General features: G+C 44.0%; 2 protein-coding genes across 6 annotated transcripts in view; one reads left to right on the plus strand and one right to left on the minus strand.

Annotated features, from left to right (window-relative positions):
- si:dkey-121n8.5 overlaps positions 1–14,655 on the minus strand; it is a 46,114-nt gene that overhangs the window by 22,747 nt on the left and 8,712 nt on the right. The window lies entirely within an intron of this gene.
- On the plus strand, positions 5,459–13,052 carry LOC147840697 (uncharacterized). The gene is made up of 2 exons (XM_087284571.1): positions 5,459–5,600; positions 5,933–13,052. Exon 2 carries the CDS (start codon positions 6,305–6,307, stop codon positions 12,164–12,166), a length of 5,862 nt encoding a protein of 1,953 aa, XP_087140697.1. The 5' UTR covers positions 5,459–5,600; positions 5,933–6,304; the 3' UTR covers positions 12,167–13,052.

Raw genomic sequence — 14,655 nt, forward strand, 5'->3', positions numbered from 1 at the left:
GTTTTGTAATGTTACGGAGTTCATAGACACAAGAGAAGTAAAGAGTGGTGTTAAAATGTTAACCTGCGTGTGGCTGATTTAATTCAGAAGAATGTGCTATTTATGAATGAACATTTGATGATAAGACACACATACATAACATTGGCGACGAGGATGCAGCAGGGATATTGTGAGCACTGAATACATGCGATGGAAAAGTCAGGTATTTCTGCATTTGAGTGCTACAAAGATCCCGCGACTCTTGGGCCAAGATGGACAAGATGGCTAACATCATTTGAACTTTATGCAGATGGAAAAGGACTTATTATAGAAGAAGGTGTCGCCGCGTCAGTTTGTCAACGACGCAGAGCACTTCTTTTGCATCATGCGGGACCTGATGTCCAAGATATATTCTCCACACTGCCAAATACGGGAAATGCCGATGACTTTAATGCAGCGGTTGCAGCCTTAAATGCATACTTTGTGCCACGAGTAAATACTGCATACGCACGGCAGTCCTTTTATAAACTTTCTCAAAACTCCGGCGAGACCGTTCAGCAGTTTACAACACGTCTTAGACAAGCGGCGAGAGACTGTGCATTTGCAGATGACCTGAATAATCAGCTGCGGGATGCCGTCGTAGGCAGAGGCTCATCAACATATGTGCGGCGTAAATTGTTGGAGGAAGGACCGAATCTCATTCTTGATCGCGCGTTGGAAGTTGCCGATCTCTGTGAACGAATTGAGGAACAGATGTCTGCGTCATCAGTGAGTGATGCATCAAAATCTGATAACAATACAGAAACTGTGAATCGAGTCTGGAAAAAAGGAGGAAAATATACAAAGGGAAAACACCAAGCAGAAAGCAGTAAGTTGAATAAACAGTGTTATAGATGTGGAAACACAGATCATTTTGGAAAAGATTTAAAATTTCCTGCTCGAGGTCAAATATGCCATAAGTGCAAAGGACGAGATCATTTTGCAAAAATGTGCAAAACCAAAACTGTAAAACAGAGAGTTAATCAAGTGGAGGGACAGACTGAATATGCATTTGTCATTCAAAATGATGGCAAGGATACTGATAGACTGAATGTCTGCTTGGGAAATGTTCATCTGAGGATGCTGGTGGACTCAGGTGCTTCCAGCAATATTATAGATGAGAAAACATGGGAGAAACTGAAATCTGAGAGAATTAAATGTCATTCGTACATCCCAGATACAAAGAAAAATTTGTTCTCTTACTCATCTGATCAGCCTTTGCCGGTAAAGGGAGCATTTAAATGTGATGTAACAATAGGCAGTCGGATGGTATATGCTGAGTTTATTGTTATAGAAGGAACTGGTGAACCTCTGCTAGGGAGAGATACAGCCATGGAGCTTGGAGTACTCAAAATTGGGACAGATATTGCAGCGGTAACAGACCTTAAACAATCACTCCAATCACAATACCCAGAAGTGTTTCAGGGAGTTGGTAAACTGAAAACTAAGCAAATATGTATGTACATAGATTAAACAGTCCAGCCAGTAGCCCAACCCTTAAGAAGAATACCATTTAATCTGAGGGGTCCTGTGGAAGATAAAATCAAAGAACTCTTAGAGATGGACATTATAGAAGAAGTAAATGGACCCACTCCATGGGTCAATCCTGTTGTAATTGTGCCAAAAGCTAATTCTGAAATCAGACTTTGTCTTGACATGCGGCAGGCCAATCGAGCAATCATCAGAGAACGATACCCTATTCCTACAGTAGATGAACTTCTACAAAGTATGAATGGATCAATGATTTTCAGCAAATTGGATCTGAAATGGGGTTACCATCAGTTAGAGCTGACACCAGAATCTCGCCAGATCACAACTTTTGCAGTTCATAATGGAGTGTACAGATATAAGCGTCTCATTTTTGGAGTATCATCTGCAAGTGAGCAATATCAACATGAGATAGCTGCTGCACTTACTGGAATAGAGGGAGTTGAAAACATCTCTGATGATATAATTGTGCATGCTCCGGACCAAAAAACACACAGCCGACGCCTACATGCCGTCTTGAAGCGCATAAGAGAATGCGGACTGACTTTAAATCCGGAAAAATGTCAGTTTTGCATAGATCGCTTAAACTTCATGGGAATCCTGCTGACACAGAAAGGGATTGGGCCCACTGAAGAAAGAGTCAGGGCTGTAGTGGAAGCCCGAGAACCACAAAACGTCTCTGAAATTAGAAGTTTTCTCGGACTTGTCAGTTACAGTAGCAGATTTATTCCACAATTTGCAACACTGGCGGAGCCATTAAGACGTCTTACCAGAAAAAAAACAGAATTTGTCTTCGGACATGAACAGAAAAGGGCATTTAATGCTCTAAAGGAGGAACTTGCAAAAGCAGGGACTTTGGCATACTTTGACAAAGACGCACCAACCCAGGTTATAGCTGATGCGAGCCCTGTAGGGGTGGGGCAGTATTGATGCAGTGTCAAAAGGGTCAAATGGTGCCAGTGTGCTACATCAGCAGAAGTTTATCAGATTGTGAGAGACGGTACTCCCAGACAGAGAGGGAAGCCCTTGCTCTTGTATGGGCTTGTGAAAGGCTTCACCCGTATATCTATGGGAGACAGTTTGACTTGCTCACAGACCATAAACCGTTAGAGTCAATATATGGTCCACGTTCTAAGCCATGTGCCCGCATAGAGCGGTGGGTTTTACGTCTCCAACCATATGACACCCATATGATAAGGGTGCTTTCACACCTGTGAATCGATTCAGTTGTTCTGAAACAGAGATTAAAATTGTTACATTGTTGCTCTTTGCTCTTGGAGCGGTTCGCTTTCACACTGCAAAGTTTCTAATCGAACCAAAAGAGCTAAAACAAGTCACGTGCGAGTAAACTCTCCTCACATTGGTCAGAGTGTCAGGGTTTATTTTGCAGCATCCCGCTCAGCTGTCAGGAGAGGTGGTGGTTTGGTGGTGATTGACAGGGTGCGCGCGCGACGTGTCTGAGGAGAGATGCGGTGGGGAGGGGTGAGAAGGGTGCGCGACGATGCCTATTTGAGGACTGGGAGAGAGACGTGAGATTACCGGGAGATCATCACTCGTTTGCGGGCATCCGGAGACTCGCGAAACTTTCCGCCCTACTCATAATTCTCTCTTCATATAGCCGTAAGCCTATTACATATCCATAAAACACTGTGATATAACCGCGCTCGGATCGGATCCCTTTCTCACTGCAATCGAACCGCTCCAGGGTTCGTTTCAATCGAGCCGAGACCACCTCACTCAAGCGATCTCGGAGCGATTACTTTGGCGCGGAACAGAGCGCGATTGCCCTGTTCACATATGCCAAACAAACCACGCTAACTGTGCAAACGAGATACGTTCCGAAACAAAAGTGTAGGTGTGAAAGCACCCTAAGATTGTCTATGTTTCAGAAAAAGAGAATATTGCTGACCCTTTGTCACAACTTTTAGGGAGCACAGCAATGAGAGAGAAACACTCACATGACTCGGATGAGTATGTGCGATTTGTAGCCATTAGTGCCACTCCAAGAGCCCTAACCACAAGGGAGGTGGAAGAAGCTTCAGAAAAAGATGCAGAACTGACAGAAGTGCGAAGAGCTATTGAAAGTGGACACTTTGAAAAGTGTATGTCTTATGCAGCCATAGCTAATGAGCTGTGCACAATAGGCTATCTGGTTTTACGTGGAACACGTATTGTACTTCCAAAAACATTACAAGCAAGAGCACTAGCACTTGCCCATGAGGGACATCTAGGTATAGTTGGAACTAAGCAGCATCTCAGAACCAAAGTATGGTGGCCTGGCATGGTAAATCGTGTCATGGCTGTCAAATTGTCTCTCGTCCTGATGCTCCAGAGCCACTACGACCTTTACCATTACCTGATGGACCATGGTATAAATAAGATTTATGATAAATAAGATTTAGCAGTGGATCTGCTGGGGCCCTTGCCTTCGAAACATTCAATTCTGGTTGTTGTGGATTATTATAGCAGGTATTATGAGTATGATATAATGACCTCCACCACAACTTCAAATGTGATTGACAGCCTAGAGGGCATATTTAGCCGACATGGACTTCCCTTAACACTCAAATCAGACAATGGACCTCAGTTAGGAATTAAACATCTGAAAACAACACCTAAATGGGCCCAGGCTAACGGTGAAGTTGAGCGTCAGAATGCCTCTATCATGAAACGTATTCGAATTGCGCAGTCTGAGGGACTGGACTGGCAAAAGGAACTCAGGAGGTATGTTACAGTATACAGAGGAATTTTACACAACACAACAGGAAAAAGTCCAGCTGAACTCTTGTTTAAAAGGAAAATGAGAGGCAAGCTACCTGAACTCACATCTGTGGATACAGATCTCGAAGTTCATGATTATGATGCTGAGAAAAAAGGAAAATACAAACTGTACGCAGATGAACACCGCAAAGCACAACAATCAAGTGTAGAGGTTGGAGATCAAGTTTTGATCAGACAGGACAAGACTGATAAATTCACCACACCGTTCAGTGCAACACCTCACACAGTAATCAGAAGAGCTGGAAACCAAATAATTGTCGAATCACCAACTGGAGCTCAATATAGACGCAATACAACATTTGTGAAGAGATATGTGGAGAAAGAAACAGAAGACAGCCAGGGTAACAAAAAAGCAGAAGATGCCAGCTGTTCTGGGGAAAAAAGAAACCAAATCAAAAGAAACTGCTAGAGGGATCAGTTAGACCTGTATCCACAACAGAGTGTGAACAAAATGCCTCATATGAGAAGCCCAAAAGGGAACGAAGATTACCAAAAAAATGTACAGACTTTGTCATTAGTTGTGTAACAGACTTAAGTAAAGGTGTTATCTTGCATTTCTTCATGTTTAAAGATCATTTAATTTCTATTATTTGTGGGGGACTTTTATTTTGAAAGGAAATCCGTTTTTCAGAGCAGAAAATAAATGAGAGAGCAGAATGAAAAGCGGACGTTTCATAACAGTTTAACTAGAGCTCGTACTGAAAAGGACTGTTTACAAGTTTAATCAGCAACCCCCCGAAAAGGCATAAGGTTTGTTTCATCATATATTGTTAGTGAGAAATACATATTTTGTGAAGATATCTAAGAATGCTGATGTATGTTTTTGTATTGGTTTGCTCAGCTCTTACGGTGATTTCAAGAGTAAATGAATGTAAATAAAGCAACTTGAAACATCAGTAAAGTTTCGGCCATCATTCGGATGGGGTCTGCTACAGTAAGAGCTTCACCTTCGCTGATTAAGATCCTCGCGGCAGGCGCAGGCGGACGGATATAACGCGACGACGGAAAGGGCATTGCAGTGAGTTATAATCAGCATAGAGCATGATTGTGCGAAAGGCTGCAAATAAGAGACTGTAACAGTGATATAAAGCAGTGCCTTACTCTGAATCGCGGGGACTTTTATTATGACGCATTGCCGCGCATTGATGTGGAGTGCTTCACAGTTCGGCGCACTTCCGATTTCTCCGTGAATCAGTCATTACGTTCACTCAACGAGGAGAGAAACGAGCCGAGCGAAGTCTGGAGACTCACGGCTGTATATGATTGCTGTTTGTTCCTGTTAGTTTATAAAACTGTGTGCGTCCAGAGGAAAAGTGAGTACTGTGCATTCTGACTGAGTTTAAGGACATTACTGGAGGACTTTGTTTAAGTTTGAGTATGCAAAGCTGACATTATGAGTGAATGCTAATAAGGCCTATATCGTGAGGGAGCTCACATTCAGTTAAACTGTTATATTACAAGTTGTTTGTTGTGTATGTAGTCAAATATTATTTTCATTTATCTTAAATACTGCCTTATGTTCACATTTGGGGATGCCAGTAGTTCATGTAATTATGTCACATGTATGTATTGTGATTTATTTGTATTGTGGAAGGAGTAATAAGCACACATTAACAAATATGTTCTTTATTCTGTTTGTTTACAGACCACACACACACACACAAACACCACACACGGCTCTACAAGTTCATACATGCATAGATGTATGCAAAGTTGGATCTATGCCGTCTTAAGGAAGATTTAAGCACAAGGCAATACAATCATCATCATCCAGTATCCATGCCCATTCCATGTATGTTGTTAGAAGACGTTAACATACAAGTTACAACTGGCTCCCCCTCTGCATATGACTGTAATCAATAAATCATTCAAGTATATTCCTTCTCCGGCTTTGGTGTTCTAACCAACACACCCAGACCAACTCAACTCCCCTATTCAAGAGCTAGCTATTACAGTCCTGAGCTATTCTCATTAACATTTTGGTCCTTCGAGCCGGATTCACAGTTGTTCTGGGAACATGAAACAAAGTTGTGAAGCATTCTGGTCCCTATCTACGCGACCTAAGCGACAGCAGAGACTGCCAAGATATCTTGAGGATCATGAGGTTGGACCAATAAGACAGCAGACGCATGTTTCACCTCATTTAAGTGTAATACAGCATATGCATGGACTAGAGGGCTGGAGCTCCCAACAAGGAGGAGCAGCTACGGAAATGGCACATTCACCAATGCCTCGTCAGGTTCAGTGGGAATCGGATGTCAGTGAGTATGATAATTACAGTCCTGGTGGCAGTTTATGTTCTAATGAACCATATACCGAGTGGGCAGATACTTTAATATCACATAGACAGGAAAGAAGTGTGCAGTATAATGTACAGACTGAAAGTACCCTACCTTATAGACATATTGAGGCTATGCCAAGCAGTTATGCACAGCATTGGAGCAACCAGAAGGGAGAACGCTCTCTTGCAACTTCAGCACAGATACCAGAACAATGGCCAATGCCACCTCCACCTGTTCAGCCTGACTTTCCAGCCCAACCTGAAGTTGAGGAGTATGATAACTGGGCCCCGCCTCCGCCATGGCCATCTGCAGAAGTATTAGCACCGCCAGAGCGTGAGGAAAAGGATATGGTTGCTATCATAGATAAAATGATGAATGACCTCCAACTCATGAAAGAGAGTGCTGCATCCCGCTTGACATCAAAGGGTCATCTGGCTTCGACACCCATGAGAACAGAACCTCTACACTTTAGAAAGGCTAGCCAGCCTAACGCCATTCAGTCTCAACCTCGAAGATCACATCATTACTCTCCAGTTGCTGGCTCCCCTCATGTTATAGATCATTCTGAACCTGCAATCCCACTTAGACACTCAGCTAGGCCTCACGTAGTTCAACGAGCCTCCTCTCAATACTTACCATATCAGTCTTCATCAGTTAGATTTGAAGAGAAAGAATACAGAGGGCCGGCACCAAAAATTCCTTTCTTCATTCATAGAGACCCAATGGAGTTTTCCCGGCTAAAGCTTGCCTTGATGAATCTGTTGCCAGCAGACTCCTCAGAGCTTTTCAAATATCAGGTTTTAGTAGATCATCTGAGGTTGGAGGAAGCTTGCCTAATAGCGGACTCATACATTAACTCACCCATGCCATTCTCTGACACGATGGCTGCATTGAATGAGAAGTTTGGGCAGCCACATCATGTTGCTTTAAAGAAGATAGCTGCAGTCATGGACTCACCAGAGATAAAGCGAGGAGACACAGCAGCTTTTGAAAGGTTTGCTTTGCATGTGCAGTCTTTGGTAGGCATGCTAAAAACACTGGGCCCTGAAGGGGAAGCTGAATTAAGATGTGGCTCGCATGTGGCACGGCTGCTTACAAAACTTCCAACAGAGTTAAGGGCAAATTTTCGCCGTCAGATGTTTCACCGTTCAGGCTCTACTCATACCTTGTTAGATTTGGCAGAATGGCTCCATTATGAGTCGTGGTGTCAGGGGTATGATGTCTCATCCAACACACGTGTACAAGGGTTACTAAGTTACAAAGCTGAGAAAAGACATAGTAAACCAGCAGCCTCAGTACTTCATGGAGCAGAGGGCTCGATGGAGAGTAAGGGGATGAGACGAGAAAGTCAAAGTGCCTTTGAGACCAAAGGGAGAGGCAAGATGAGACCATACTGTCCATACTGTGACAGTTCAGAGCATTTTCTTAACAAGTGCCCAGCTATTCAGAAGCTCAACAGGGAGGATGTAATAAACTGGATAAAAGCAAATAAAAGATGTTGGAGATGTGGAAGATCTCACCAAGCAGCACAGTGTGATCTTAAACGACTCTGTGACTTGTGTCAAGGGAAGCACTTAAGAGTTCTTCATCAGGTGAACACACGTCCTGCAGCTGAGCCACCCAAAGAAGAGAGCTGTTTAGTAAACACCAATGCTGAGATTTTGTATTTGGATCGTCCATCAGCTTCCAATAGGGTGCTGCTGAAAGTGGTGAGAGTACTGCTTCGAAATAAAGACCGAACTCTTGACACTTACGCGGTTTTGGATGATGGGTCGGAGCGCACCATGCTCCTCCCAGAAGCCGCTGATCAATTGGGACTACAAGGTAAACAAGAGGATCTTATTCTTCGCACAATACGACAGGATGTCCAAACATTAGAGGGATCAACTGTCTCATTCTGCATATCATCCTCTGCACACCCCAGAAAGGGTTTCCGGATTAGAGATGCATTTACCTCACAACGCCTCAGCCTAGCAGATCACACGTATCCCATCTCTATGCTGAAAAAGAAGTACAAACATCTGGCAGGCCTCCCGATTGAGCCGTTTGAGCATGTTAAGCCACTTCTATTAATAGGAGCAGATCATCCCCACTTACTCAGTCCTGTTGAGCCAGTGAGGTTAGGACCCCCTGGAGGACCATCAGCTATCTGCACAAGACTGGGTTGGACACTTCAGGGTCCTACTCACCTTATCCCGTGGACAACAACATCACGTCAGTGTCTACTTACCAGTGTTTTGCCACAGACTACTGAATTGATGCGAAACGTAGAGAAACTATGGCAGTTAGACGTGTTGCCTTTCCAACAGGATAAGCTAGTAGTGAGGTCAAAGCAGGACAACGAGGCTGTGGAGCTCCTGGAGACAAAGACTAAGCGAGTGGAAGTTTCTGGAATTCTCAGGTATGCCACTCCATTGTTAAGGAAAAAGGATATGCCTCTGTTTCAGGCAACTAAAGAGGTGGTTCTGCCGAGTTTGAGGAGTACAGAGAAACGGTTGGCAAGGGACCCTCAACGTGCCAATGCTTACAGTGAGGCAATCCACCAGTTGGTGAAGACAGGAGCTGTCAGGAAGCTGGACCCAGGCGAGATCTCAGCAGATGGTGAGTCCTGGTACATACCACATCACCTAGTGTCTCACAATGGTAAGAATCGGCTTGTCTTCAATTGTTCTTATCAGTTTAGAGGTATGAATCTGAATGATGCCCTTCTTCCTGGACCTACCCTGGGAGCCTCTCTGCTTGGTGTTCTGCTGCGCTTTAGAGAACATGGTGTCGCAGTCAGTGGAGATATAAAGGCTATGTTTCACCAAGTCCAGCTCCTGCCAGAAGATCGGGCACTGCTCAGATTTGTTTGGAGAGACAGACGAGAAGACCCACCTGATACCTTTGAATGGCAAGTGTTACCATTCGGCACGACCTGCTCACCTTGTTGTGCAACCTATGCTCTTCATCGGCACGTCAGGGATTGTAGTGATCCAGAGGATGGTGTTAAGGACTCCGTGGAACGGTGCTTCTATGTCGATAATTGCCTCCAGAGTTTGCCAACTGCAGCAGAAGCAAAGAGGTTAGTAGACAGACTCAGGGAAGTCTTATCATCTGGTGGATTTGAGATTCGGCAATGGGCATGCAACGTCCCAAGTGCCATTAGCCATCTACCAAAAGATGCAAGATCAGACAGTATGGAACGGTGGCTATCACATGATGAGAATGGTCTGTCTGAATCAACTCTAGGACTTAGCTGGCATTGGGAGTCTGACACTTTGGGCTATAAGAGTCGTCCATTGGACTATGGTATTCTGACCATGAGGAATGTGTATAGAGTTCTGGCTCGACAGTATGACCCTCTGGGGTTTGTATTACCCTACACCACCCGTGCCAAATTACTGGTACAGAGTATGTGGGATAAGCATCGCAACTGGGATGATCCACTACTTCCTCACGAGCTTCAGCAGGCATGGAAGGAGTGGGAAGCAGAACTCCATTTGTTGCCTCATCTATCACTGCCCCGATCATATGTTCCAGCTCATGTGGATCAAGCCATTGTCTCCCGACAGATCCATATATTCAGTGATGCATCAGAAAAGGCGTATGGATCCGTTTCATACATGCGGACAGAAGATGTAAAAGGCCAAGTATACCTTTCATTTCTGGCAGCAAGATCAAGAGTTGCTCCTCGAAGACAACATTCAATTCCACGTCTGGAGCTCTGCGGTGCCCTAACAGCAGCACAATTAGCCAAGATGTTGGAAAGAGAGCTTACCTTGAAAATCGATGAAATCATACTTTGGAGCGATTCGACGACAGTGCTGGCATGGCTGCAATCAGAGTCGTGCCGGTTCAAAGTATTTGTGGGAACACGCGTGGCTGAAATACAGGAGCTTACAAACCCTGATTCATGGCATTATGTAGACTCCTCGCTGAATCCTGCGGATGACCTCACACGAGGAAAGACTTTAGAAGAATTAGCATTGCCCAATCGCTGGAGTCATGGGCCATCCTTTCTTCTTAAAGGACCCCATCACTGGCCATCCCAGCCGACAAAGTTAGCCGATCCAGATATGTCAGAGTGCAGGAAGTCAGTCTTCTGTGGTATCATATCCAATCCTGACTGGCCATCTTCAGTACAAAATAGTCAATACACAACCTGGAAGGATCTAATTGAGGCGGTGGCACATGAGCTTCATGGGGCGGCCGATTCAAGTAACCCTATTGTTGCCTCAGAGTATCAGCAGGCAGAACTGGTGATTTACAAGAAGATTCAGCAAGACTGTTTCCAAGAAGAGTTGCATTGCCTGAAAAAGGGCAAGCCAGTGGCGTATAGCAGTCGCTTACTTACCTTATCACCAGAACTAGACTCTGAGGAAGGAATCATGCGAGTTGGTGGCCGATTGAGAAGGGCTGAGACTTTAGATCCTGGATCCAAACACCCTATTGTTCTTGATCCCAGTCATCCATTCACCAAACTCCTTATGGAGGATTACGACTCTCGCCTTTGCCACCCAGGGCCAGAGCGGGTATATGCAGAAATACGGCGCAGATTCTGGATCCTGCGTGGAAGGCAAGCAATACGTCATATGCAACATCAGTGTAAGGAGTGCAGAAGGTGGAAGGCCAAGCCATCAGTGCCTAAAATGTCAGACTTACCAGAGGCTCGTCTTCGCTTGTATAAGCCAGCCTTCTATTCCACTGGCGTCGACTGTTTTGGGCCCTTCCAGATTAAATTGGGACGCAGGTCAGAAAAGAGATGGGGCATTATTTACAAATGCCTCACTACCAGAGCTGTACATCTGGACCTCATACACAGAATGGACTCAGACTCCTTTTTGATGAGCCTTAGGAGATTCATCGCCCGTAGAGGTACTCCAGCAGAACTCTACTCAGATCAGGGCACAAATTTCAAGGCAGGGGAGAAAGAGCTTAGGGAGTCCTTTGATAGCATGGCTGCAGAGCTTCAACAACTACTAGCAAAGCAGAAGATTGCCTTCCATTTCAACCCCCCTGCAGCTCCCCATTTCGGTGGAGCCTGGGAGCGGGAAATAAGATCAGTCAAATCCGCTTTGTATACCATCATTGGAGCACAGTCAATCTCTGATGAGGTACTTCATACCGTCCTGCTGGAGGTAGAGGCAATATTGAATGCGAAACCGCTAGGATATACCTCATCTAATGTTGCAGATGTAGATGCTATCACCCCAAATGTCCTCTTGATGGGGCGGCCTGATGGAGCTCTACCGCAGATGGTGTATAATAAGAGTGAAGGACTTAGCAAAAGAAGATGGAAGCACTGTCAAGTCCTAGCAGACCACTTCTGGTCCAGATTTATAAAATCCTACTTACCCACCATGCAACAGCGGCAGAAGTGGCATACTGACACAGCTGACCTCACAGTGAACTCGGTAGTTCTGTTGATGGACCCTCAACTCCCAAGGGCTCTTTGGCCAATCGGAAAAGTCATAAAGGTGCACCTGAGCGCTGATCAGCATGTAAGGTCAGTGGATGTTCAGATTAAGGACAAAATTTACACACGACCAGTTGCCCGTCTCATTGTCCTTCCAGCCCTCTCAGAATCAGATGGAGAATCCGCTCCCCTGTCATGACTCACAAAGACAGTAAGCCTTTCTTAGGAACAAATTGCATGCAATTTGGGGCGGCTGTGCGAAAGGCTGCAAATAAGAGACTGTAACAGTGATATAAAGCAGTGCCTTACTCTGAATCGCGGGGACTTTTATTATGACGCATTGCCGCGCATTGATGTGGAGTGCTTCACAGTTCGGCGCACTTCCGATTTCTCCGTGAATCAGTCATTACGTTCACTCAACGAGGAGAGAAACGAGCCGAGCGAAGTCTGGAGACTCACGGCTGTATATGATTGCTGTTTGTTCCTGTTAGTTTATAAAACTGTGTGCGTCCAGAGGAAAAGTGAGTACTGTGCATTCTGACTGAGTTTAAGGACATTACTGGAGGACTTTGTTTAAGTTTGAGTATGCAAAGCTGACATTATGAGTGAATGCTAATAAGGCCTATATCGTGAGGGAGCTCACATTCAGTTAAACTGTTATATTACAAGTTGTTTGTTGTGTATGTAGTCAAATATTATGTTCATTTATCTTAAATACTGCCTTATGTTCACATTTGGGGATGCCAGTAGTTCATGTAATTATGTCACATGTATGTATTGTGATTTATTTGTATTGTGGAAGGAGTAATAAGCACACATTAACAAATATGTTCTTTATTCTGTTTGTTTACAGACCACACACACACACACAAACACCACACACGGCTCTACAAGTTCATACATGCATAGATGTATGCAAAGTTGGATCTATGCCGTCTTAAGGAAGATTTAAGCACAAGGCAATACAATCATCATCATCCAGTATCCATGCCCATTCCATGTATGTTGTTAGAAGACGTTAACATACAAGTTACAACTGGCTCCCCCTCTGCATATGACTGTAATCAATAAATCATTCAAGTATATTCCTTCTCCGGCTTTGGTGTTCTAACCAACACACCCAGACCAACTCAACTCCCCTATTCAAGAGCTAGCTATTACAGTCCTGAGCTATTCTCACTAACAATGATGGTCTACGGAGCTGAGACGTAAAAGGGTACGAGTTCAATATGGAAATGGATGAAGATGACCAAGAATCTGAGAGGCCGCTCCAAATGGAAAATGAAGGTAATATGGAAACAGATATAAAAGGAGCAATTGAACAAAAAGACAAAAATACATCAGAAGAACAGTGTCATGTACAAGAGAGCACAGAACTCCCTCGACGTTCAGAACGTCCTCATATACCAACAGAGAAAATGCTTGCTTATCAAAAAGAGGAATGTAGAAAGAAAGAAAAAAAATTAACTACATTGTATGAACAATGGAAGTTAGATGCTCGTAAAGCAAGGCAGGATTTAAAAACTGACATATCTGACAAGCAGCTTGCAGATATCGCTGATTCACTTGAGGATAAAAGGAATGGTATCATGAAAATCTTCATCGATATAAGGGAATTTATTACTCCTGCTGCTGACTTAAGACGTAAAATCGATGCATGTGATGCTGTGACCAATGACATTGTCAAAATAGTGTTAGAAAAAATATCAAATGTAGATGATGAGTATGATGCAGAAAGAGAAAGGGGGCGTCTAAGTGAACTTTTAGCACACAGTTACGCTCGCTCTATATTTGGTTCCAGTGCTTCACTAATGAGTGTCAACAGCCATTCTGGATCCTCTCGCACAGCAAGAAAACGAGCAGATGCTGCAGCAAAGCTGGCTGCAAAGGAGGATGAATACAAGATGATGCAAGCAGAAAGGCAACAAAAGGAAAAATTAAGAAATATAGAAGAGCAATTCAAAAAAGAGTTAGAAACTCAAAGGTTTGAACTAGAATGTTTGCAAGTAGAAAAGGATATAGAGGTTGCTCGTGCCAGAGTAAAATCCTATGATGAAGAAATAAAGGAGGAAACAACAAATCAGTCAATAAAAAGTGAAAAGCAGGGGCCGAGAAATGAAAGGCAGCTTCAGGAATCTTATGTTCTTCAGTCAGCATCGCTCAGTGAAGTGTCTCACCTTGCTCAAGCAGTTCAGGACAGCATAGCCATAAACAGGTTACCCCTACCTGAGCCTACAGTGTTCAACGGAGACCCAATACAGTTTGTGGAATGGAAGTCATCATTTATGTCATTAATAGGTAAAAAGGGCATTTCAGCAGCTGACAAGCTTTATTATTTGAAAAAGTATGTGAGTGGCTCAGCGCATAGGTATCTTGAGGGCACCTTTTATCGAAATGATGAAGAAGCGTACAAAGACGCTTGGGACAAGCTTAATAAAAGGTACGGCCAGCCCTTTGTTATTCAAAGAGCGTTTAGAGAAAAGCTGTCTAAGTGGCCTAAAATACAGTCCAAAGACGCAGAAGGTTTGAGAACATTTTCAGACTTTTTAAATGCATGTTTGCAAGCCATACCACATGTAAAAGGTCTGGAAATATTAAATGACTGTGAAGAAAACCAGAAGCTGGTGCAAAAACTACCTGACTGGATAGCTTCCAGATGGAACCGTCAGGTCACAAAAACCCTTATGG

Source organism: Danio rerio, chromosome 15, assembly GCF_052040795.2.
Source record: "Danio rerio strain M-AB ecotype USA chromosome 15, GRCz13ab, whole genome shotgun sequence".
In the NCBI taxonomy this organism is placed as follows: Eukaryota; Metazoa; Chordata; class Actinopteri; order Cypriniformes; family Danionidae; genus Danio; species Danio rerio.

Bases quoted from the DNA above. Each gene is read 5' to 3' on its own strand.
- LOC147840697 (XM_087284571.1), top strand. From the start codon at position 6,305: ATGAAACAAAGTTGTGAAGCATTCTGGTCCCTATCTACGCGACCTAAG.